Source organism: Oncorhynchus clarkii, chromosome 3 (genome assembly GCF_045791955.1).
Source record: "Oncorhynchus clarkii lewisi isolate Uvic-CL-2024 chromosome 3, UVic_Ocla_1.0, whole genome shotgun sequence".
Taxonomy (NCBI): domain Eukaryota; kingdom Metazoa; phylum Chordata; class Actinopteri; order Salmoniformes; family Salmonidae; genus Oncorhynchus; species Oncorhynchus clarkii.
Window position 1 is genome coordinate 2,551,311 of NC_092149.1, and position 26,089 is coordinate 2,577,399.

At 45.1% G+C, this 26,089-nt stretch overlaps 1 protein-coding gene across 1 annotated transcript in view; it reads left to right on the forward strand.

Annotated features, from left to right (window-relative positions):
- The window catches only part of LOC139405632 (transmembrane protein 65-like), a 61,307-nt gene that overhangs the window by 26,932 nt on the left and 8,286 nt on the right, over window positions 1–26,089 (forward strand). Inside the window, exons 3-6 of the mRNA XM_071148049.1 lie at window positions 330–374; window positions 1,780–1,847; window positions 2,785–2,839; window positions 14,933–14,975. Coding sequence (XP_071004150.1) covers window positions 330–374; window positions 1,780–1,847; window positions 2,785–2,839; window positions 14,933–14,975 — 211 coding nt within the window. The remainder of the gene's footprint in view (window positions 1–329; window positions 375–1,779; window positions 1,848–2,784; window positions 2,840–14,932; window positions 14,976–26,089) is intronic.

Below are 26,089 nucleotides of genomic sequence, written 5' to 3' on the forward strand. Positions count from 1 at the left end.
GACATGTTCTTCCAGACAGGACTGACTTCTTCTCCATAGTAATGACATGTCCTTCCAGACAGGACTGACTTCTTCTCCACAGTAATGACATGTCCTTCCAGACAGGACTGACTTCTTCTCCATAGTAATGACATGTTCTTCCAGACAGGACTGACTTCTTCTCCATAGTAATGACATGTCCTTCCAGACAGGACTGTCTTCTTCTCCATAGTAATGACATGTTCTTCCAGACAGGACTGTCTTCTTCTCCATAGTAATGACATGTTCTTCCAGACAGGACTGACTTCTTCTCCATAGTAATGCAGGTTTTCTTTTTCCTCCTTCTTCAGGGGAAATGGTAATCGCCCCTCCCACATCGGCTCAGCTGAGATACGGTAAGAGAGGAAGAAAACAAAGAGAGAGAGAGATGTCTTTGAAAAGAGAGATGCATATATGAAACAGTGAAGAACGCTGGAGGATTCATATATGAAACAGTGGAGAACGCTGGAGGATTCATATATGAAACAGTGGAGAACGCTGGAGGATTCATATATGAAACAGTGGCGAACGCTGGAGGATTCATATATGAAACAGTAGAGAATGCTAGAGGATTCATATATGAAACAGTGGAGAACGCTGGAGGATTCATATATGAAACAGTGGAGAACGCTGGAGGATTCATAAATGAAACAGTGGAGAACGCTGGAGGATTCATATATGAAACCGTGGAGAACGCTGGAGGATTCATATATGAAACAGTGGAGAACGCTGGAGGATTCATACATGAAACAATGGAGAACGCTGGAGGATTCATATATGAAACAGTGGAGAACGCTGGAGGATTCATATATGAAACAGTGGCGAACGCTGGAGGATTCATATATGAAACAGTAGAGAATGCTAGAGAATTCATATATGAAACAGTGGAGAACGCTGGAGGATTCATATATGAAACAGTGGAGAACGCTGGAGGATTCATAAATGAAACAGTGGAAAACGCTGGAGGATTCATATATGAAACCGTGGAGAACGCTGGAGGATTCATATATGAAACAGTGGAGAACGCTGGAGGATTCATACATGAAACAGTGGAGAACGCTGGAGGATTCATATATGAAACAGTGGAGAACGCTGGAGGATTTGTTTCCTCCCTGTCACTGTGCTCACAGACACATTCCCAGCCCACATATTCACCAGGGCTGAACTGATGACTATCATGCAGTATACCCGGGTTGATGACCAGAGTGGAAAAGAATTCCACATTGATGGCCAATAGGAGTTAGAATGAGTTCATTCAGGTTCAAGACAGATTCCTTTGCTTTTGATTCGTTGAATCAGACGGCCAATGTTTTTGCAACACCTCCCTGTTTTGGTCTCGTACCAGAGAACATTTGGCCAGAAGTAGGACCTGACGACAGAGGGCCGAGTTATGTAGAACTCACTTTTCTTCCCCGTTTGTAACTGCCAAATGTTCGTCCAGGTTCACTGTGTCTCATCACTTCTTCAAGTTTCCAGTACGTGTGTGGGATGTTAAATGGGATGTTGTGTGTGGGATGTTAAATGGGATGTTGTGTGTGGGATGTTAAATGGGATGTTGTGTGTGTGATGTTAAATGGGATGTTGTGTGTGTGATGTTAAATGGGATGTTGTGTGTGTGATGTTAAATGGGATGTTGTGTGTGTGATGTTAAATGGGATGTTGTGTGTGGGATGTTAAATGGGATGTTGTGTGTGGGATGTTAAATGGGATGTTGTGTGTGGGATGTTAAATGGGATGTTGTGTGTGTTCTTTCTTTTGCAGTTCTTCTACACAACGCCATTCCGTTTGTAGGATTTGGTTTCCTGGACAATGCCATCATGATTGTAGCTGTAAGTTACACCACTTTATCAAATGAATATCACGTTTAGATCTGTGTCTCTGTGGTAGACCCTCTATAGTATTACAGTAATACTAGATAGATTCTACAGTAATATGTGGTAGACCCTGTATAGTATTACAGTAATACTAGATAGATTCTACAGTAATATGCTGTAGCCCTCTATCCATACTAGTATTACAGTAATACTAGATAGATTCTACAGTATTATGTGGTAGATCTCTATCCATACTAGTATTACAGTAATACTAGATATATTCTACAGTAATATGTGGTAGATCTCTATCCATACTAGTTTTACAGTAATACTAGATATATTCTACAGTAATATGTGGTAGACCTCTATCCATACTAGTTTTACAGTAATACTAGATATATTCTACAGTAATATGTGGTAGACCTCTATCCATACTAGTTTTACAGTAATACTAGATATATTCTACAGTAATATGTTGTAGATATCTGTTTCATTAACGTTGAAGTGAGAATCTGGTATCTGTCATTTACTGTAACTAGAGAGTTGGTCAATTCTATTTTAGCTTTTCAAAACATTGACATTCATTTTTTTTGCCACAAAAAGCAGACTCTTTTATCCACAACTAACTCACTTAACCTCATTCAAAGACTTTCATTCTGAGGGACACAAAATGACTCATTGAAGTTGAATACACAAGCTTTAGCTTTCAGCGGTGGTTTTTCATTACAGCATGAAACACACACTATATAAACATACAGTGGGGCAAAAAAAAGTATTTAGTCAGCCACGTATTGTGCAAGTTCTCCCACTTAAAAAGATGAGAGAGGCCTGTAATTTTCATCATATGGTACACTTAGCCCCACTATATATAGCACGTGTTTGGGTTTTCCCACATGGCCTTAACAAATAACAACAGAGAATTGATGAGGGTGTTTGTGTGTTTTGTTTTTAGGGCACGCAGATTGAGTTGTCCATAGGTGTGATCCTTGGGATTTCAACCATGGCAGGTATGTCGAAAACCCAGAAATAATCTGTGAGTCCCTAATGGGACCGTATTCCCTGTGTAGTTCACTAAATGGGGAATAGGGTGCCATTTGGGATGCTGTCTATATGCTTTGTATTATTTTTTTTGTATATTTACAGTGCCTAGTGAAAGTCTACACGGCCCTTGCACAGTTTTAAGAGATTACATTTCAAAAGAGATTACATTTCAAAAGGGATTAAATTTCAAAAGGGATTACATTTCAAAAGGAATTACATTTCAAAAGGGATTACATTTCAAAAGGAATTACATTTCAAAAGGAATTACATTTCAAAAGGGATTACATTTCAAAAGGAATTACATTTCAAAAGGAATTACATTTCAAAAGGGATTACATTTCAAAAGGGATTACATTCGATTTTTTTCCCCTACAGGTCTACACGACCTACTCCACATTTTCAAAGTGACGTTTTTTTACGGAAAATGTTCAAAATGACTTAAATAATAAAATTAACCTGAAGACGTCTTGATTGCGTATGTCTTCACCCCCCCCCCCCAGAGTTAATACTTGGTGGAAGCACCTTTAGCAGCCATGACAGCGGTGAATCATTTTTTATAATATTCTACCAACATACAGAGCATTAGGAAAGTATTCAGACCCCTTGACTTTTTCCACATTTTGTTACGTTACAGCCTTATTCTAAAACAATACTCCATAATGACAAAGCAAAAACAGGTTTTTATAAATTTGAGAAAATGTATAGAAAATAAAAAAGTGACTTTCACATTTCCAGAAGTATTCAGACCCTTTACTTAGTACTTTGTTGGAGCACCTTTTTACACAAATATATCCTCGAGTCTTCTTGGGTATGACGCTACAAGCTCGGCACACCTCTATTTGGGGAGTTTCTCCCATTCTTCTCTGAAGATCCTCTCAAGCTCTGTCAGGTTGGATGAGGAGCGTCGCTGCACAACTATTTTCAGGTCTCTCCAGAGATGTTTGATCGGGTTCAAGTCCGGGCTCTGGCTGGGCCACTCAAGGACATTCAGAAACTTGTCCTGAAGCCACTCCTGCGTTGTCTTGGCTGTGTGCTTAGGGTCTTTGTTCTGTTGAAATGCACTGTCAACTGTGGGACCTTAGGTGTGTGCCTTTCCAAATCATGTCCAATCAATTGAATTTACCACAGGTGGACTCCAAACAAGTTGTAGAAACATCTCATGGAGGATCAATGGAAACAGGATGCATCTGAGCTCAATTTCAAGTCTCATAGCAAAGGGTCTGAATACTTATGTAAATAAGTTATTTCACTTTTTAATTTTTAATACATTTGCTTTGTCATTATGGGGTATTGTGATGTCATTATGGGGTATTGTGATGTCATTATTGGGTATTGTGATGTCATTATTGTGTATTGTCTGTAAATTGATGAGGAAAACATGTAATTTAATCAATTTTAGAATAAGGCTGTAACGTAACAAAATGTGGAAAAAGTCAAGGGGTCTGAACACTGTATGTCCATTGTTTTTGTAAAAATGACTCAAGCTCAGTAAATTTGGTTGGCAATCCTTGATGGACAGTAATATTCTAACCGTGTCTCTGATTTTCAAGCAAATTTAAGTCAGGACTGAGACTGGACCATTCAGGAACAATCAACACCTATTGGAAATCCATTCTAGTGTGTCTTTGGCATTCAAATGTGTGTTATGGTCATGCAAAAAAAAACGAAACTAACTTTTTACCTGGATTTTACTCTTTTTAATATTCATTTTGATCCTGACAAACTCCCCAGTCCCTGCTGGTGAGAAGCATACCCATAACATGATGCTGCCACCACATTACTTGAAAATACAGAGAATTTCACTCTGTGTTGTATTGGATTTGACCCAAACCCGTAGTTTTTAATTTTGTCCAAAAAGTTGACACACTCCCCCTCCCAGCCATTCCTGCTTCATAGATAACAACCCTAATGGCAATACAATAGGGGTTGTGGGGCCATTCTCTTTCAAATGTTCAAACACAGACCCCCCCCCCCCCCCCCCCAGTTCAACCAGGTCCCTACACATCAATCATCATGACAACTTCAAAGGAATAGATATATGCATAAATTAGCACACCCTCTAACGCGTGAGAACAGGAACAGGATGTCCATATATGGGCATAAGCATGTGATCCGTTCCTGCCAGGATGTCCTGCCCGGATTCCCAAATATGGGCATGCACACGTCATCCTGACATAGGGTCATAAATCATACGTTTGACGTGTGCCGTCTACTTTATTCTCTCTGATATATGTTTCCCTAAGAGTTGCGCAAGGTTGGTTGAATCTTATTCACATTAATTCACAGCTGTAATGGCTGCCACAAGTGATTCCACCCATTCCACTCTTGGGTGTGAAGACATATGCAATCAATTACACTCAATTACACTAATTTTAAATTTCTTAGTAAATCCATTTTTATTAGTAAATCCATTTATTTTTTTATTATTTCTCTATGAAAATGTGGATTAGGTTGTGTAGATCAATAGGGAAAAAAAATCTAATTGATTCTCTTTTTAAATTTAATTTTAAAGCAGGAAATGTGAAGACTGTCCAGGGGGTTGCGTAGACTTTCACTAGCGACTATCTCAATACATTAAATGTCCATCTGAATGTAACTTGGCAATAGCCAATTTAATCCTGCACTCAACGTCTAATTAAAGCCTTGGGTTGCCTCCAAAATGGCACCCTATCACATATGTAGTGCACTACTTATGACCCACAGGAGTTTGGTGGCACCTTGATTGGGGAGGACGGGGCTCGTGGTAATGGATGGAGTGGAATCAGTGGAATGGAATCAAATACATCTAACACATGGTTTGATGCCATTCCATTTGCTCCGTTCCAGACATTATTATGAGCCCTTCTCCCCTCAGCAGACTCCACTGTAATATGACCATAGGGCTGTGGTCAGTAATCCACCATATGTAGATTAACTCTGACCCTAGGAGGTCCGGAGCCTGCTGCACACATCTGGTGTCCCAGGTCTAAATCAGGCCCTGTTTAGAGGACAACAATGACTGGTGTCCCAGGTCTAAATCAGGCCCTGATTAGAGGGCAACAATGACTGGTGTCCCAGGTCTAAATCAGTTCCTAATTAGAGGGCAACAATGACTGGTGTCCCAGGTCTAAATCAGTTCCTAATTAGAAGGCAACAATGACTGGTGTCCCAGGTCTAAATCAGGCCCTAATTAGAGGACAACAATGACTGGTGTCCCAGGTCTAAATCAGGCCCTGATTACAGGGGAACAATGACTGGTGTCCCAGGTCTAAATCAAGCCCTGATTAGAGGTGAACAATGAAAACACGCAGTGGGACTGACTTGGAGGACCAGAGTTGAGTTTGAGGGATATAGGGAATAGGCAGCCGTTTGAAACACGCGTTCTCTCAGTTTGTCCCCTGGTCTGGCTAGCTGTCAGACACTGAAGAGAGCGACAGACAGCGGATGATGATTATTCATATGTATGGTAATATTCCTCTTCAGTCATCTGAATGACAACAGCGATATCCTAGCCGTTCACTTTAGGACAAGAGGTGATCATTTGCATTTTAACAGAATGATTCAGCCTTCTTGGGAACCAAACGACAGAGAGACAGTGCAACCCAAATGGCACCCTGTTCCCTATACAGGGCACTGCTTTTGACCAGGGCCCATAGGGTAGTGCACTATATAGGGCATAGGGTACCATTTGGAACTCATCCATAGCCTAGCTAGCTACCGTACCATAATATAACATATAACATACCATAACAGTCATATCACATCACAGATTAATGAGACTTCAGCCTGTAACAGAGGAGAACATATCAGAGATAAATGAGCCTGTAACAGAGGAGAACTGATCAGAGATAAATGAGCCTGTAACAGAGGAGAACATATCAGAGATAAATGAGAGTTTAACAGAGGAGAACATATCAGAGATAAATCTGCCTGTAACAGAGGAGAACATATCAGAGATAAATTAGAGTTTAACAGAGGAGAACATATCAGAGATAAATGAGCCTGTAACAGAGGAGAACATATCAGAGATAAATGAGAGTTTAACAGAGGAGAACATATCAGAGATAAATCTGTCTGTAACAGAGGATAACATATCAGAGATAAATGGAGAGTTTAACAGAGAAGAACATATCAGAGATAAATGGAGAGTTTAACTGAGGAGAACATATCAGAGATAAATGGAGAGTTTAACAGAGGATAACATATCAGAGATAAATGGAGAGTTTAACAGAGGAGAACATATCAGAGATAAATGAGAGTTTAACAGAGGAGAACATATCAGAGATAAATGAGCCTGTAACAGAGGAGAACATATCAGAGATAAATGAGAGTTTAACAGAGGAGAACATATCAGAGATAAATGAGAGTTTAACAGAGGAGAACATATCAGAGATAAATGAGAGTTTAACAGAGGAGAACATATCAGAGATAAATGAGCCTGTAACAGAGGAGAACATATCAGAGATAAATGAGCCTGTAACAGAGGAGAACATATCAGAGATAAATGGGAGTTTAACAGAGGAGAACATATCAGAGATAAATGAGAGTTTAACAGAGGAGAACATCAGGTTGTCAGATAGAGGATGGGGATAATACACTCTCCATACAGAATATAATGACAAAATTATCTATTTTATTCTGTGTCCCTCTCCCTTCCCTTTCTCTGGCCTCGGGGAGAGGAGGAGAGGTGAGGGAAGGAGAGGAGAGGAGAGGAGGGGGGCGGTGGAGATGAGAGGAGAGGAGAGGAGAGGAGAGGAGAGTGGTAGAACCACCAACTGTTATTGAACCAGCACCATATAAACTGTTTGCTGCAGAACCTGTAATATGAAGACCATGATACTAGCTGAGGAAACACACACACACACACACACACACACACACACACACACACACACACACACACACACACACACACACACACACACACACACACACACACACACGCACACTGCTCTGTCAGCGGATTTCTTCAATCTCTTCCCATTTGTGAGCCCTGATGGAATTTGGGATGGGTACCAGCAGCAAACGAAGCTATTGACTCTGTGGAAACTGGAAACGTCTGTCAGACTGTCAATATATTGAATCCTGGGGTAGTTGAGGTCTGCAGCATCACCTATGGCTGGCCTGTGTTCTGGGACAACAACATATTGACTCCTGGGGTAGTTGAGGTCTGCAGCATCACCTATGGCTGGCCTGTGTTCTGGGACAACAACATATTGACTCCTAGGGTAGTTGAGGTCTGCAGCATCACCTATGGCTGGCCTGTGTTCTGGGACAACAACATATTGACTCCTGGGGTAGTTGAGGTCTGCAGCATCACCTATGGCTGGCCTGTGTTCTGGGACAACAATATATTGAATCCTGGGGTAGTTGAGGTCTGCAGCATCACCTATGGCTGGCCTGTGTTCTGGGACAACAACATATTGACTCCTGGGGTAGTTGAGGTCTGCAGCATCACCTATGGCTGGCCTGTGTTCTGGGACAACAACATATTGACTCCTGGGGTAGTTGAGGTCTGCAGCATCACCTATGGCTGGCCTGTGTTCTGGGACAACAACATATTGACTCCTGGGGTAGTTGAGGTCTGCAGCATCACCTATGGCTGGCCTGTGTTCTGGGACAACAACATATTGACTCCTGGGGTAGTTGAGGTCTGCAGCATCACCTATGGCTGGCCTGTGTTCTGGGACAACAATATATTGAATCCTGGGGTAGTTGAGGTCGGCAGCATCACCTATGGCTGGCCTGTGTTCTGGGATAACAATATATTGACTCCTGGGGTAGTTGAGGTCTGCAGCATCACCTATGGCTGGCCTGTGTTCTGGGACAACAACATATTGACTCCTGGGGTAGTTGAGGTCTGCAGCATCACCTATGGCTGGCCTGTGTTCTGGGACAACAACATATGCATTGTGATAGTGGGAGATTGTTTTCTGTTTGGTATTCTCTTTTTCCCCTCAGATATATTCCTCTGAGCAGGAAACCTTGTGTTCTCTTGATTATGGTTAACAGTTACAGCACAAAGGCATTTCACTGGGCCCTTTACTAGTTCTCACCACAGTTCAAATGAATTCAGATACAGGATAGTATTCCATTTGGAGGAAATTAATTCAGATACAGGATAGTATTCCATGTGGAGTAAATTAATTCAGATACAGGATAGTATTCCATGTGGAGGAAATTAATTCAGATACAGGATAGTATTCCATGTGGAGTAAATTAATTCAGATACAGGATAGTATTCCATTTGGAGTAAATTAATTCAGATCCAGTATAGTATTCTATGTGGAGTAAATTAATTCAGATACAGGATAGTATTCCATTTGGAGTAAATTAATTCAGATCCAGTATAGTATTCTATGTGGAGTAAATTAATTCAGATCCAGTATAGTATTCTATGTGGAGTAAATTAATTCAGATACAGGATAGTATTCCATTTGGAGTAAATTAATTCAGATACAGGATAGTATTCCATTTGGAGTAAATTAATTCAGATACAGGATAATATTCCATTTGGAGTAAATTAATTCAGATCCAGTATAGTATTCTATGTGGAGTAAATTAATTCAGATCCAGTATAGTATTCTATGTGGAGTAAATTAATTCAGATACAGGATAGTATTCCATTTGGAGTAAATTAATTCAGATACAGGATAGTATTCCATTTGGAGTAAATTAATTCAGATACAAGATAGTATTCCATTTGGAGTAAATTAATTCAGATACAGGATAGTATTCCATTTGGAGTAAATTAATTCAGATACAGGATAGTATTCCATGTGGAGGAAATGAATTCAGATATAGTATTCTATGTGGAGTAAATTAATTCAGATACAGGATAGTATTCCATGTGTAGTAAATTAATTCAGATACAGGATAGTATTCCATTTGGAGTAAACTAATTCAGATACAGGATAGTATTCTATGTGGAGTAAATTAATTCAGATCCAGTATAGTATTCCATTTGGAGTAAATTAATTCAGATCCAGTATAGTATTCCATGTGGAGGAAATGAATACAGATCCAGTATAGTATTCCATGTGGAGTAAATTAATTCAGATACAGGATAGTATTCCATTTGGAGTAAATTAATTCAGATACAGGATAGTATTCTATGTGGAGTAAATTAATTCAGATACAGGATAGTATTCCATTTGGAGTAAATTAATTCAGATACAGGATAGTATTCTATGTGGAGTAAATTCATTCAGATCCAGTATAGTATTCTATGTGGAGTAAATTAATTCAGATCCAGTATAGTATTCCATTTGGAGTAAATTAATTCAGATCCAGTATAGTATTCTATGTGGAGTAAATTAATTCAGATCCAGTATAGTATTCCATGTGGAGGAAATGAATACAGATCCAGTATAGTATTCCATGTGGAGGAAATGAATTCAGATCCAGTATAGTATTCCATGTGGAGGTGTGTCTGCTGGTCATATAGCTCTGCTGTATAATAGACTGTGAATCCTCTCCCACTGAGATGCTGCAGGGCTATTTCAGTGAACAGTAGAAAGACAAGGCTGTGATGTTCTGGACCCAGAACTCTACTATAACTAACAGCAGGCTGGACCCAGAGCTCTACTATAACTACCAGCAGGCTGGACCCAGAGCTCTACTATAACTACCAGCAGGCTGGACCCAGAACTCTACTATAACTAACAGGGTCCAGGGCTCTACTATAACTAACAGCAGGCTGGACCCAGAACTCTACTATAACTAACAGGGTCCAGAACTCTACTATAACTACCAGCAGGCTGGACCCAGAACTCTACTATAACTAACAGCAGGCTGGACCCAGAGCTCTACTATAACTAACAGCAGGCTGGACCCAGAACTCTACTATAACTAACAGCAGGCTGGACCCAGAGCTCTACTATAACTAACAGCAGGCTGGACCCTGAGCTCTACTATAACTAACAGCAGGCTGGACCCAGAACTCTACTATAACTAGCAGCAGGCTGGACCCTGAGCTCTACTATAACTAACAGCAGGCTGGACCCTGAGCTCTACTATAACTAGCAGGGTCCAGAGCTCTACTATAACTAACAGCAGGCTGGACCCTGAGCTCTACTATAACTAGCAGGGTCCAGAGCTCTACTATAACTAGCAGCAGGCTGGACCCAGAGCTCTACTATTAACTAACAGCAGGCTGGAACCAGAACTCTACTATAACTAACAGCAGGCTGGACCCAGAACTCTACTATAACTAGCAGCAGGCTGGACCCAGAACTCTACTATAACTAACAGCAGGCTGGACCCAGAGCTCTACTATAACTAGCAGCAGGCTGGACCCTGAGCTCTACTATAACTAACAGCAAGCTGGACCCAGAGCTCTACTATAACTAGCAGGGTCCAGAGCTCTACTATAACTACCAGCAGGCTGGACCCTGAGCTCTACTATAACTAGCAGGGTCCAGAGCTCTACTATAACTAGCAGCAGGCTGGACCCAGAACTCTACTATAACTAACAGCAGGCTGGACCCAGAACTCTACTATAACTAGCAGCAGGCTGGACCCAGAACTCTACTATAACTAACAGCAGGCTGGACCCAGAGCTCTACTATAACTAGCAGCAGGCTGGACCCTGAGCTCTACTATAACTAACAGCAAGCTGGACCCAGAGCTCTACTATAACTAGCAGCAGGCTGGACCCTGAGCTCTACTATAACTAACAGCAGGCTGGACCCTGAGCTCTACTATAACTAGCAGGGTCCAGAGCTCTACTATAACTAGCAGCAGGCTGGACCCTGAGCTCTACTATAACTAACAGCAAGCTGGACCCAGAGCTCTACTATAACTAGCAGCAGGCTGGACCCTGAGCTCTACTATAACTAACAGCAGGCTGGACCCAGAGCTCTACTATAACTAGCAGGGTCCAGAGCTCTACTATAACTAACAGCAGGCTGGACCCAGAGCTCTACTATAACTAGCAGGGTCCAGAGCTCTACTATAACTACCAGCAGGCTGGACCCAGAGCTCTACTATAACTACCAGCAGGCTGGACCCAGAGCTCTACTATAACTAACAGGGTCCAGAGCTCTACTATAACTAACAGGGACCAGAGCTCTACTATAACTAACAGGGTCCAGAGCTCTACATGTCAGCTGATCTGAGGAGAGGGAAATGGACGTGTCAGCTGATCTGAGGAGAAGGAAATGGACGTGTCAGCTGATCTGAGGGAAATGGACGTGTCAGCTGATCTGAGGAGAGGGAAATGGACGTGTCAGCTGATCTGAGGGAAATGGACGTGTCAGCTGATCTGAGGAGAGGGAAATGGACGTGTCAGCTGATCTGAGGGAAATGGACGTGTCAGCTGATCTGAGGGAAATGGACGTGTCAGCTGATCTGAGGGAAATGGACGTGTCAGCTGATCTGAGGGAAATGGACGTGTCAGCTGATCTGAGGGGAGGGAAATGGACGTGTCAGCTGATCTGAGGGAAATGGACGTGTCAGCTGATCTGAGGGAAATGGACGTGTCAGCTGATCTGAGGGAAATGGACGTGTCAGCTGATCTGAGGGGAGGGAAATGGACGTGTCAGCTGATCTGAGGGGAGGGAAATGGACGTGTCAGCTGATCTGAGGAGAGGGAAATGGACGTGTCAGCTGATCTGAGGGGAGGGAAATGGACGTGTCAGCTGATCTGAGGAGAGGGAAATGGACGTGTCAGCTGATCTGAGGAGGAGAGAAGAAGAGAGAACAACTTTTGATCGAATTTCACTTTGACCACAGTGTTTCTTCACCCTGTTATGAAAGTACCAGAGGGGATAAAGGAGAATATCACTAGTTCTGCCTTCTGTCTGTAATCGTATTTCCTCACTGCTGTGTTTCTGAAACAAGCCTGCTGCATTTCTAACAGATAGACTAACATCTAAGAGAGTCTTAACGGTACTGTACATACCGCACAACATCTACACCAGAGAAACAAAATGCTGAGATAGTAAGATTCTTGGGGAGTTCTGAGTGTCCACAGGGGATACTAAATTGGATTATAAATCATGTCGGCGGCTTTAAATTGACAAATGAATTGGAATCATCAGTCAAATCCAACCTGAAGTTGAAGGCTTTCTATGTAAACTCCAGCTGGTCATGTGACCTATTGTACTTCTCACTATCCAATTGTTCAATATGATGGATGTTGTTTTGGACTTATATTAGGCTCTGATCTTGTTAAATAAGTCTAAGTACACATTCTCTCCCTCTCTCTCTGGATGGCTGCCTAAAACCTGCAGAAGCCCTGCTACAGTACTGCTACAGCCTGGCCTGCATCCCACATAGAACCCTATTCCTTATGTAGTGCACTACCCTATGGGCCCTGGTTATAAGTAGTGCACTACCCTATGGGCCCTGGTTATAAGTAGTGCACTACCCTATGGGCCCTGGTTATAAGTAGTGCACTACCCTATGGGCCCTGGTTATAAGTAGTGCACTACCCTATGGGCCCTGGTTATAAGTAGTGCACTACCCTATGGGCCCTGGTTATAAGTAGTGCACTATACAGGGAATAGGGTGCCATTTGGGACAGAACCCTGAGGCTGAAATAAGTTACAGACAGCTGACCTTGAAACAGTTGTAATTCCTTTGGTCCTGCTCTCTCTCTCTCTCTCTCTCTCTCTCGCTCTCCTCCAATCAAGATTCACTATCTTCACAATGTAGTTTTAGATTCAGACTACTGTAACTGCACCCTTAGAAAAAAGGGTTCCAAAAGTGTTCTTCGGTTGTCCCCATAGGAGAACCATGTTTGGTTACAGGTAGAAACCTGGTTCCGCAATATAACTATTTTGGGTTCCATATAGAACCTTCTGTATAAAGGGTACTACATGGAACTTTAAAAAATTCTACCTGGAACCAAAAGGGTTCTGCCTGGAACCAAAACGGGTTCCGAAGAAACCTTTTAAGGTTCTAGATCCTTTGTTGGTTCTTAATCTTCAGCACAGCAATTTTGTTATGGGCCGTTCTAATGTGACGTTCAGTGATTCTTTTGTGTGTTTGATATTGAAATACATAGATTGATGTGTTAACATGGGTATCTGTTAACATTAAACAGACCCCTTGTCCCTCGCAGCCTACATGACTGCAGAACGACCCTGCGTTGCCATGACATTCAGATCAATGATTGTTCCAGGCACGTCAGTCACAGTTAAAACACATCAGTCCTGTGGGTCGTGATTCTGTCTGTCTCAGTCTCTGGAGAGACGCAAGTGTAAATAAACTGTTTTCAGCATCGAACGAGCAGGAAGAGCAGATGAAATCCATTAACAAACCAGCTGTACAGTAATTCACATTTGGCTCTGTCGCATCTCATTTACCATGATTTTCTCTCTCTTAGTTCAGGTGCATTCTGTCTAATGACGAGTCAGAGACACAGCCTGCTGTCTAATGATGAGTCAGAGACACAGCCTGCTGTCTAATGATGAGTCAGAGACACAGCCTGCTGTCTAATGACGAGTCAGAGACACAGCCTGCTGTCTAATGATGAGTCAGAGACAGAGCCTGCTGTCTAATGATGAGTCAGAGACACAGCCTGCTGTCTAATGATGAGTCAGAGACACAGCCTGCTGTCTAATGATGAGTCAGAGACACAGCCTGCTGTCTAATGATGAGTCAGAGACACAGCCTGCTGTCTAATGATGAGTCAGAGACACAGCCTGCTGTCTAATGATGAGTCAGAGACACAGCCTGCTGTCTAATGATGAGTCAGAGACAGCCTGCTGTCTAATGAGGAGTCAGAGACACAGCTACTGTCTAATGATGAGTCAGAGACACAGCCTGCTGTCTAATGATGAGTCAGAGACAGCCTGCTCCACTCCTCTCCGTTCCAGCACAGCCTCCCTCTTACGAAGCGCCCAGTTCTCTAACAATCAGTCAGGTGTGAAAAGAGGGTTTGTTGGTTCACACACCTTGTGTTGTTCCAGGAGCATAGGTAGAAATAACTCCATATACAACAATTAAACACCCAACTCTACTCCGTTTTAATGGATCTCATTGGAGCATACAACGACCTTTAACCTCTTGACGTCATCAACCAGTCCTTCACCCGGGCAGAACCATGACCTCCCTCTCTTCTCTCTCTGCAGCTGCTGCCCTGGGGAACCTTGTGTCGGACCTGGCTGGACTCGGGTAAGAAAAGGCAGATCAAACCAATCGTCTGTTAGGGCTGATACAGTCCCTGGTGGAGTCCTATTGTAGTCACACTGTGTACAGTCCCTGGTGGAGTCCTATTGTAGTCACACTGTGTACAGTCCCTGGTGGAGTCCTATTGTAGTCACACTGTGTACAGTCCCTGGTGGAGTCCTATTGTAGTCACACCGTGTACAGTCCCTGGTGGAGTCACACTGTGTACAGTCCCTGGTGGAGTCCTATTGTAGTCACACTGTGTACAGTCCCTGGTGGAGTCCTATTGCAGTCACACTGTGTACAGTCCCTGGTGGAGTCCTATTGTAGTCACACTGTGTACAGGCCCTGGTGGAGTCCTATTGTAGTCACACTGTATACAGTCCCTGGTGGAGTTCTATTGCAGTCACACTGTGTACAGTCCTTGTTGGAGTCTTATTGTAGTCACACTGTATACAGTCCCTGGTGGAGTCCTATTGTAGTCACACTGTGTACAGTCCCTGGTGGCGTCCTATTGTAGTCACACTGTATACAGTCCCTGGTGGAGTCCTATTGTAGTCACACTGTGTACTGTCCCTGGTGGCGTTCTATTGTAGTCACACTGTGTACAGTCCCTGGTGGAGTTCTATTGCAGTCACACTGTGTACAGTCCCTGTTAGCATCCTATTGTAGTCGCCATAGGAAGATTGCTACAGTCCCTGTTAGCATCCTATTGTAGTCACACTGTGTACAGTCCCTGGTGGAGTTCTATTGCAGTCACACTGTACAGTCCCTGTTAGCATCCTATTGTAGTCGCCATAGGAAGATTGCTACAGTCCCGATTAGCATCCTATTGTAGCCGCTATAGGAAGATTGCTACACTCCTTGTTAGCATCCTATTGTAGCCACTATAGGAAGATTGCTACAGTCCCTGTTAGCATCCTATTGTAGTCGCCATAGGAAGATTGCTACAGTCCCGGTTAGCATCCTATTGTAGCCGCTATAGGAAGATTGCTACAGTCCTTGTTAGCATCCTATTGTAGCCACTATAGGAAGATTGCTACAGTCCTTGTTAGCATCCTATTGTAGCCGCTATAGGAAGATTGCTACAGTCCTAATGTGGTTTTTGAGAACTTTCCAGACTTCTCCAAGCATTGTGAGAACTGATTATTTGCGGAGAACAACTGCAAAAAAGACTACCTGGAATGTGCACAATGTGCTTATAGCTAAACAGAAAACTTGTCAGGATGAAACTGGAGAGAGGTTAATGATGTCCTCTAACCTGTCAGGGTGAAACTGGAGAGAGGTTAATGATGTCCTCTAACCTGTCAGGGTGAAACTGGAGAGAGGTTAATGATGTCCTCTAACCTGTCAGGATGAAACTGGAGAGAGGTTAATGATGTCCTCTAACCTGTCAGGATGAAACTGGAGAGAGGTTAAGAGAGGCCTGTAATTTCCATCATAGGTGCACTTCAACTTTGACAGACAAAATGAGAAAAAAAATCCAGAAAATCACATTGTAGGATTTTTAATGAATTTATTTGCAAATTATGGTGGAAAATAAGTATTTGGTCAATAACAAAAGTTTATCTCAATACTTTGTTATATACCCTTTGTTGGTGCTCCCTCTGCTGTTTCCTGAAGTCCACGATCATCTCCTTTGTTTTGCTGACGTTGAGTGAGAGGTTGTTTTCCTGACACATACTCCGAGTGCCCTCACCACTTCCCTATAGGCTGTCTTGTCGTTGTTGGTGATCAAGCCCACTACTGTTGTGTCGTCTGCAAACTTGATGATCGAGTTGGGGGTGTGCATGGCCACGCAGTCATGGGTGAACAGGGAGTACAGGAGGGGGCTGAGCATGCACCCTTGTGGGATCAGTGGAGATGTTGTTTCCTACCTTCACCACCTGGGGGTGGCCCGTCAGGAAGTCCATAACCCGTCAGGAAGTCCAGGATTGCACAGGGCGAGGTTGAGACCCAGGGCCTCAAGCTTAATGCTGAACTTGAGGGTTCTATGTTGTCTAACATAGGTGTTCCTCTTGTCCAGATGGGATAGGGCAGTGTGATGGCGATTGAATCGTCTGAGGACCTATTGGGGTGGCATGCAAATTGCAGTGGAAATAGGGTGATAGGTAAGGTGGAAGTGAGATGATCCTTAACTAGTCTCTCAAAACACTTCATAATGACAGAAGTGAGTGCTACGGGGTGATAGTCATTTAGTTCAGTTATCTTTTCCTTCTTGGGTTCAGGAACAATGGCGGCCCTCTAGAAGCATGTGGGGACAGCAGACTGAGATAGGGAGAAATGTAATATGTCCGTAAACACACCAGCCAGCTGGTCTGCGCATGCTCTGAGGACACGGCTAGGGATGCCGTCTGGGCCGGCAGCCTTGCGAGGGTTAACACGTTTGAATGTCTTACTCACGTCGGCCATGGAGAAGGAGGTGGGGGGGTGCAGTCCTTGGTAGCGGGCCGCGTCGGTGGCACTGTATTATCCTCAAAGCGGGCAAAGAAGGTGTTCAGTTTGTTACATAACACAGCAACCACATAACACAGCAACCACATAACACAGCAACCACATAACACAGCAACTACATAACACAGCAACTACATAACACAGCAACTACACAACACAGCAACCACATAACACAGCAACTACATAACACAGCAACTACATAACACAGCAACTACATAACACAGCAACTACACAACACAGCAACTACACAACACAGCAACTACATAACACAGCAACTACACATCACAGCAACCACATAACACAGCAACTACATAACACAGTGACCACATAACACAGCAACCACATAACACAGCAACTACATAACACAACAACTACATAACACAGCAACCACATAACACAGCAACTACATAACACAGCAACTACATAACACAACAACTACATAACACAGCAACTACATAACACAGCAACCACATAACACAGCAACCACATAACACAGCAACCACATAACACAGCAACTACATAACACAGCAACTACATAACACAGCAACTACACAACACAGCAACTACATAACACAGCAACTACACATCACAGCAACCACATAACACAGCAACTACACATCACAGCAACCACATAACACAGCAACTACATAACACAGCGACCACATAACACAACACAGCTGTTGTCATAGCTTCAGGGGGAAGATGGACAGGGACCCTGTTGTCATAGCTTCAGGGGGAAGATGGACAGGGACTCTGTTGTCATAGCTTCAGGGGGAAGATGGACATGGACTCTGTTGTCATAGCTTCAGGGGGAGATGGACAGGGACTATGTTGTCATAGCTTCAGGGGGAAGATGGACAGGGACCCTGTTGTCATAGCTTAAGGGGGAAGATGGACAGGGACCCTGTTGTCATAGCTTCAGGGGGGGAAGATGAAGAGGGACTCTGTTTTCATAGCTTCAGGGGGGAAGATGAACAGGGACTCTGTTGTCATAGCTTCAGGGGGGAAGATGGACAGGGACTCTGTTGTCATAGCTTCAGGGGGGGAAGATGAACAGGGACTCTGTTGTCATAGCTTCAGGGGGGGAAGATGGACAGGGACCCTGTTGTCATAGCTTAAGGGGGAAGATGGACAGGGACCCTGTTGTCATAGCTTAAGGGGGAAGATGGACAGGGACCCTGTTGTCATAGCTTCAGGGGGGGAAGATGAAGAGGGACTCTGTTTTCATAGCTTCAGGGGGGAAGATGAACAGGGACTCTGTTGTCATAGCTTCAGGGGGGAAGATGGACAGGGACTCTGTTGTCCTAGCTTCAGGGGGGGAAGATGAACAGGGACTCTGTTGTCCTAGCTTCAGGGGGGGAAGATGGACAGGGACTCTGTTGTCATAGCTTCAGGGGGAAGCTCATTCCACCATCGGAGGGCCAGGACCGAGAAGGGCTGGTGTTGAATAACAGCGTGTATTTTGATTAATGATGATTTAAAACATTTTTTCACCATTTTTTTATGATTCCATGCACAGACGTCTGTGACAGAAGGTTTTCTGCCGTGCATATTTACTGGTTGAATTTAATATTTCCATATTTCGTATTATGGTAATTTCGTATTACCATAGTATATCACTCCAGCAATGAATGGGATCTTTCATCTGGTGATCCCTTAAAGCTCAGGACTTATATTCATAAATCTCAGAGTGCTGATCTAGGATCAGTGTTTTTTAGCTCATAAAGAAGGGCGCAGCTGAACCTGAACCAGAACTCTTATTCTGAGAAACTTTTTTGAATCAAATCAAGTTTATTCGTCACACGCCCAGGTTTTTACAGCTGGTGTAATAGAGACAGTGTAATGCTTTACCTGCCTCTGTTCCTCAACCGTACAGAATAATGTCAAATAGAAAAGTTCATCCATAGAGAATAAGTAGATGAATAATAAATAAGTAAAGAGCACAACAATTGGACCCAATATGGGCCAGAGTTTGAGAGCTGTCTATAACGTGGTTCTCCCGTGGGCAGATTCTGCATGTTGAGAGCTGTCTATAACGTGGTTCTCCCGTGGGCAGATTCTGCGTGTTGAGAGCTGTCTATAACGTGGTTCTCCCGTGGGCAGATCCTGCGTGTTGAGAGCTGTCTATAACGTGGTTCTCCCGTGGGCAGATCCTGCGTGTTGAGAGCTGTCTATAACGTGGTTCTCCCGTGGTCAGATCCTGCGTGTTGAGAGCTGTCTATAACGTGGTTCTCCCGTGGTCAGATTCTGCATGTTGAGAGCTGTCTATAACGTGGTTCTCCCGTGGTCAGATCCTGCGTGTTGAGAGCTGTCTATAACGTGGTTCTCCCGTGGTCAGATTCTGCATGTTGAGAGCTGTCTATAACGTGGTTCTCCCGTGGTCAGATTCTGCATGTTGAGAGCTGTCTATAACGTGGTTCTCCCGTGGTCAGATCCTGCGTGTTGAGAGCTGTCTATAACGTGGTTCTCCCGTGGTCAGATTCTGCATGTTGAGAGCTGTCTATAACGTGGTTCTCCCGTGGTCAGATTCTGCGTGTTGAGAGCTGTCTATAACGTGGTTCTCCCGTGGTCAGATTCTGCATGTTGAGAGCTGTCTATAACGTGGTTCTCCCGTGGTCAGATTCTGCATGTTGAGAGCTGTCTATAACGTGGTTCTCCCGTGGTCAGATTCTGCGTGTTGAGAGCTGTCTATAACGTGGTTCTCCCGTGGTCAGATTCTGCATGTTGAGAGCTGTCTATAACGTGGTTCTCCCGTGGTCAGATTCTGCATGTTGAGAGCTGTCTATAACGTGGTTCTCCCGTGGTCAGATTCTGCATGTTGAGAGCTGTCTATAACGTGGTTCTCCCGTGGTCAGATTCTGCGTGTTGAGAGCTGTCTATAACGTGGTTCTCCCGTGGTCAGATTCTGCGTGTTGAGAGCTGTCTATAACGTGGTTCTCCCGTGGTCAGATTCTGCGTGTTGAGAGCTGTCTATAACGTGGTTCTCCCGTGGTCAGATTCTGCGTGTTGAGAGCTGTCTATAACGTGGTTCTCCCGTGGTCAGATTCTGCATGTTGAGAGCTGTCTATAACGTGGTTCTCCCGTGGTCAGATTCTGCATGTTGAGAGCTGTCTATAACGTGGTTCTCCCGTGGTCAGATTCTGCGTGTTGAGAGCTGTCTATAACGTGGTTCTCCCGTGGTCAGATTCTGCGTGTTGAGAGCTGTCTATAACGTGGTTCTCCCGTGGTCAGATTCTGCGTGTTGAGAGCTGTCTATAACGTGGTTCTCCCGTGGTCAGATTCTGCGTGTTGAGAGCTGTCTATAACGTGGTTCTCCCGTGGTCAGATTCTGCGTGTTGAGAGCTGTCTATAACGTGGTTCTCCCGTGGTCAGATTCTGCGTGTTGAGAGCTGTCTATAACGTGGTTCTCCCGTGGTCAGATTCTGCGTGTTGAGAGCTGTCTATAACGTGGTTCTCCCGTGGTCAGATTCTGCGTGTTGAGAGCTGTCTATAACGTGGTTCTCCCGTGGTCAGATTCTGCGTGTTGAGAGCTGTCTATAACGTGGTTCTCCCGTGGTCAGATTCTGCGTGTTGAGAGCTGTCTATAACGTGGTTCTCCCGTGGTCAGATTCTGCATGTTGAGAGCTGTCTATAACGTGGTTCTCCCGTGGTCAGATTCTGCATGTTGAGAGCTGTCTATAACGTGGTTCTCCCGTGGTCAGATTCTGCATGTTGAGAGCTGTCTATAACGTGGTTCTCCCGTGGTCAGATTCTGCATGTTGAGAGCTGTCTATAACGTGGTTCTCCCGTGGTCAGATTCTGCATGTTGAGAGCTGTCTATAACGTGGTTCTCCCGTGGTCAGATTCTGCATGTTGAGAGCTGTCTATAACGTGGTTCTCCCGTGGTCAGATTCTGCATGTTGAGAGCTGTCTATAACGTGGTTCTCCCGTGGTCAGATTCTGCATGTTGAGAGCTGTCTATAACGTGGTTCTCCCGTGGTCAGATTCTGCATGTTGAGAGCTGTCTATAACGTGGTTCTCCCGTGGTCAGATTCTGCATGTTGAGAGCTGTCTATAACGTGGTTCTCCCGTGGTCAGATTCTGCATGTTGAGAGCTGTCTATAACGTGGTTCTCCCGTGGTCAGATTCTGCATGTTGAGAGCTGTCTATAACGTGGTTCTCCCGTGGTCAGATTCTGCGTGTTGAGAGCTGTCTATAACGTGGTTCTCCCGTGGTCAGATTCTGCATGTTGAGAGCTGTCTATAACGTGGTTCTCCCGTGGTCAGATTCTGCATGTTGAGAGCTGTCTATAACGTGGTTCTCCCGTGGTCAGATTCTGCATGTTGAGAGCTGTCTATAACGTGGTTCTCCCGTGGTCAGATTCTGCATGTTGAGAGCTGTCTATAACGTGGTTCTCCCGTGGTCAGATTCTGCGTGTTGAGAGCTGTCTATAACGTGGTTCTCCCGTGGTCAGATTCTGCGTGTTGACAGCTGTCTATAACGTGGTTCTCCCGTGGTCAGATTCTGCGTGTTGACAGCTGTCTATAACGTGGTTCTCCCGTGGTCAGATTCTGCGTGTTGAGAGCTGTCTATAACGTGGTTCTCCCGTGGTCAGATTCTGCGTGTTGAGAGCTGTCTATAACGTGGTTCTCCCGTGGTCAGATTCTGCGTGTTGAGAGCTGTCTATAACGTGGTTCTCCCGTGGTCAGATTCTGCGTGCTGTGTTGAGATTCTGCGTGTTGAGCTGTCTATAACGTGGTTCTCCCGTGGTCAGATTCTGCGTGTTGACAGCTGTCTATAACGTGGTTCTCCCGTGGTCAGATTCTGCGTGTTGAGCTGTCTATTGGTTCTGCGTGCGTTGACAGCTGTCTATAACGTGGTTCTCCCGTGGGCAGATTCTGCGTGTTGAGAGCTGTCGGTTTCTCCCGTGGGCAGATTCTGCGTGTTGAGAGCTGTCTATAACGTGGTTCTCCCGTGGGCAGATTCTGCGTGTTGACAGCTGTCTATAACGTGGTTCTCCCGTGGTCAGATTCTGCGTGTTGACAGCTGTCTATAACGTGGTTCTCCCGTGGTCAGATTCTGCGTGTTGACAGCTGTCTATAACGTGGTTCTCCCGTGGTCAGATCCTGCGTGTTGAGAGCTGTCTATAACGTGGTTCTCCCGTGGTCAGATTCTGCGTGTTGAGAGCTGTCTATAACGTGGTTCTCCCGTGGTCAGATTCTGCGTGTTGAGAGCTGTCTATAACGTGGTTCTCCCGTGGTCAGATTCTGCGTGTTGAGAGCTGTCTATAACGTGGTTCTCCCGTGGTCAGATTCTGCGTGTTGAGAGCTGTCTATAACGTGGTTCTCCCGTGGTCAGATTCTGCATGTTGAGAGCTGTCTATAACGTGGTTCTCCCGTGGTCAGATTCTGCGTGTTGAGAGCTGTCTATAACGTGGTTCTCCCGTGGTCAGATTCTGCGTGTTGAGAGCTGTCTATAACGTGGTTCTCCCGTGGTCAGATTCTGCGTGTTGAGAGCTGTCTATAACGTGGTTCTCCCGTGGTCAGATTCTGCATGTTGAGAGCTGTCTATAACGTGGTTCTCCCGTGGTCAGATTCTGCGTGTTGAGAGCTGTCTATAACGTGGTTCTCCCGTGGTCAGATTCTGCATGTTGAGAGCTGTCTATAACGTGGTTCTCCCGTGGGCAGATTCTGCATGTTGAGAGCTGTCTATAACGTGGTTCTCCCGTGGTCAGATTCTGCATGTTGAGAGCTGTCTATAACGTGGTTCTCCCGTGGTCAGATTCTGCATGTTGAGAGCTGTCTATAACGTGGTTCTCCCGTGGGCAGATTCTGCATGTTGAGAGCTGTCTATAACGTGGTTCTCCCGTGGTCAGATTCTGCATGTTGAGAGCTGTCTATAACGTGGTTCTCCCGTGGTCAGATTCTGCATGTTGAGAGCTGTCTATAACGTGGTTCTCCCGTGGTCAGATTCTGCATGTTGAGAGCTGTCTATAACGTGGTTCTCCCGTGGTCAGATTCTGCATGTTGAGAGCTGTCTATAACGTGGTTCTCCCGTGGTCAGATTCTGCGTGTTGAGAGCTGTCTATAACGTGGTTCTCCCGTGGTCAGATCCTGCGTGTTGAGAGCTGTCTATAACGTGGTTCTCCCGTGGTCAGATTCTGCATGTTGAGAGCTGTCTATAACGTGGTTCTCCCGTGGTCAGATTCTGCATGTTGAGAGCTGTCTATAACGTGGTTCTCCCGTGGTCAGATTCTGCATGTTGAGAGCTGTCTATAACGTGGTTCTCCCGTGGTCAGATTCTGCATGTTGAGAGCTGTCTATAACGTGGTTCTCCCGTGGTCAGATTCTGCATGTTGAGAGCTGTCTATAACGTGGTTCTCCCGTGGTCAGATTCTGCATGTTGAGAGCTGTCTATAACGTGGTTCTCCCGTGGTCAGATTCTGCGTGTTGACAGCTGTCTATAACGTGGTTCTCCCGTGGTCAGATTCTGCGTGTTGACAGCTGTCTATAACGTGGTTCTCCCGTGGTCAGATTCTGCGTGTTGACAGCTGTCTATAACGTGGTTCTCCCGTGGTCAGATCCTGCGTGTTGAGAGCTGTCTATAACGTGGTTCTCCCGTGGTCAGATTCTGCGTGTTGAGAGCTGTCTATAACGTGGTTCTCCCGTGGGCAGATCCTGCGTGTTGAGAGCTGTCTATAACGTGGTTCTCCCGTGGTCAGATTCTGCGTGTTGACAGCTGTCTATAACGTGGTTCTCCCGTGGTCAGATTCTGCGTGTTGACAGCTGTCTATAACGTGGTTCTCCCGTGGTCAGATTCTGCGTGTTGACAGCTGTCTATAACGTGGTTCTCCCGTGGGCAGATTCTGCGTGTTGAGAGCTGTCGATAACGTGGTTCTCCCGTGGGCCGATTCTGCGTGTTGAGAGCTGTCTATAACGTGGTTCTCCCGTGGGCAGATTCTGCGTGTTGACAGCTGTCTATAACGTGGTTCTCCCGTGGTCAGATTCTGCGTGTTGACAGCTGTCTATAACGTGGTTCTCCCGTGGTCAGATTCTGCGTGTTGACAGCTGTCTATAACGTGGTTCTCCCGTGGTCAGATCCTGCGTGTTGAGAGCTGTCTATAACGTGGTTCTCCCGTGGTCAGATTCTGCGTGTTGACAGCTGTCTATAACGTGGTTCTCCCGTGGTCAGATTCTGCGTGTTGACAGCTGTCTATAACGTGGTTCTCCCGTGGTCAGATTCTGCGTGTTGACAGCTGTCTATAACGTGGTTCTCCCGTGGTCAGATTCTGCGTGTTGACAGCTGTCTATAACGTGGTTCTCCCGTGGTCAGATCCTGCGTGTTGAGAGCTGTCTATAACGTGGTTCTCCCGTGGTCAGATTCTGCGTGTTGACAGCTGTCTATAACGTGGTTCTCCCGTGGTCAGATCCTGCGTGTTGAGAGCTGTCTATAACGTGGTTCTCCCGTGGTCAGATTCTGCATGTTGAGAGCTGTCTATAACGTGGTTCTCCCGTGGTCAGATCCTGCGTGTTGAGAGCTGTCTATAACGTGGTTCTCCCGTGGGCAGATTCTGCGTGTTGAGAGCTGTCTATAACGTGGTTCTCCCGTGGTCAGATCCTGCGTGTTGAGAGCTGTCTATAACGTGGTTCTCCCGTGGGCAGATTCTGCGTGTTGAGAGTTGTCTATAACGTGGTTCTCCCGTGGGCAGATTCTGCATGTTGAGAGCTGTCTATAACGTGGTTCTCCCGTGGTCAGATCCTGCGTGTTGAGAGCTGTCTATAACGTGGTTCTCCCGTGGTCAGATTCTGCGTGTTGACAGCTGTCTATAACGTGGTTCTCCCGTGGTCAGATTCTGCGTGTTGACAGCTGTCTATAACGTGGTTCTCCCGTGGTCAGATCCTGCGTGTTGAGAGCTGTCTATAACGTGGTTCTCCCGTGGTCAGATTCTGCGTGTTGACAGCTGTCTATAACGTGGTTCTCCCGTGGTCAGATCCTGCGTGTTGAGAGCTGTCTATAACGTGGTTCTCCCGTGGTCAGATTCTGCATGTTGAGAGCTGTCTATAACGTGGTTCTCCCGTGGTCAGATCCTGCGTGTTGAGAGCTGTCTATAACGTGGTTCTCCCGTGGGCAGATTCTGCGTGTTGAGAGCTGTCTATAACGTGGTTCTCCCGTGGTCAGATCCTGCGTGTTGAGAGCTGTCTATAACGTGGTTCTCCCGTGGGCAGATTCTGCGTGTTGAGAGCTGTCTATAACGTGGTTCTCCCGTGGGCAGATTCTGCATGTTGAGAGCTGTCTATAACGTGGTTCTCCCGTGGTCAGATCCTGCGTGTTGAGAGCTGTCTATAACGTGGTTCTCCCGTGGTCAGATCCTGCGTGTTGAGAGCTGTCTATAACGTGGTTCTCCCGTGGTCAGATTCTGCGTGTTGAGAGCTGTCTATAACGTGGTTCTCCCGTGGTCAGATTCTGCATGTTGAGAGCTGTCTATAACGTGGTTCTCCCGTGGTCAGATTCTGCATGTTGAGAGCTGTCTATAACGTGGTTCTCCCGTGGTCAGATTCTGCGTGTTGAGAGCTGTCTATAACGTGGTTCTCCCGTGGTCAGATTCTGCGTGTTGAGAGCTGTCTATAACGTGGTTCTCCCGTGGTCAGATTCTGCGTGTTGAGAGCTGTCTATAACGTGGTTCTCCC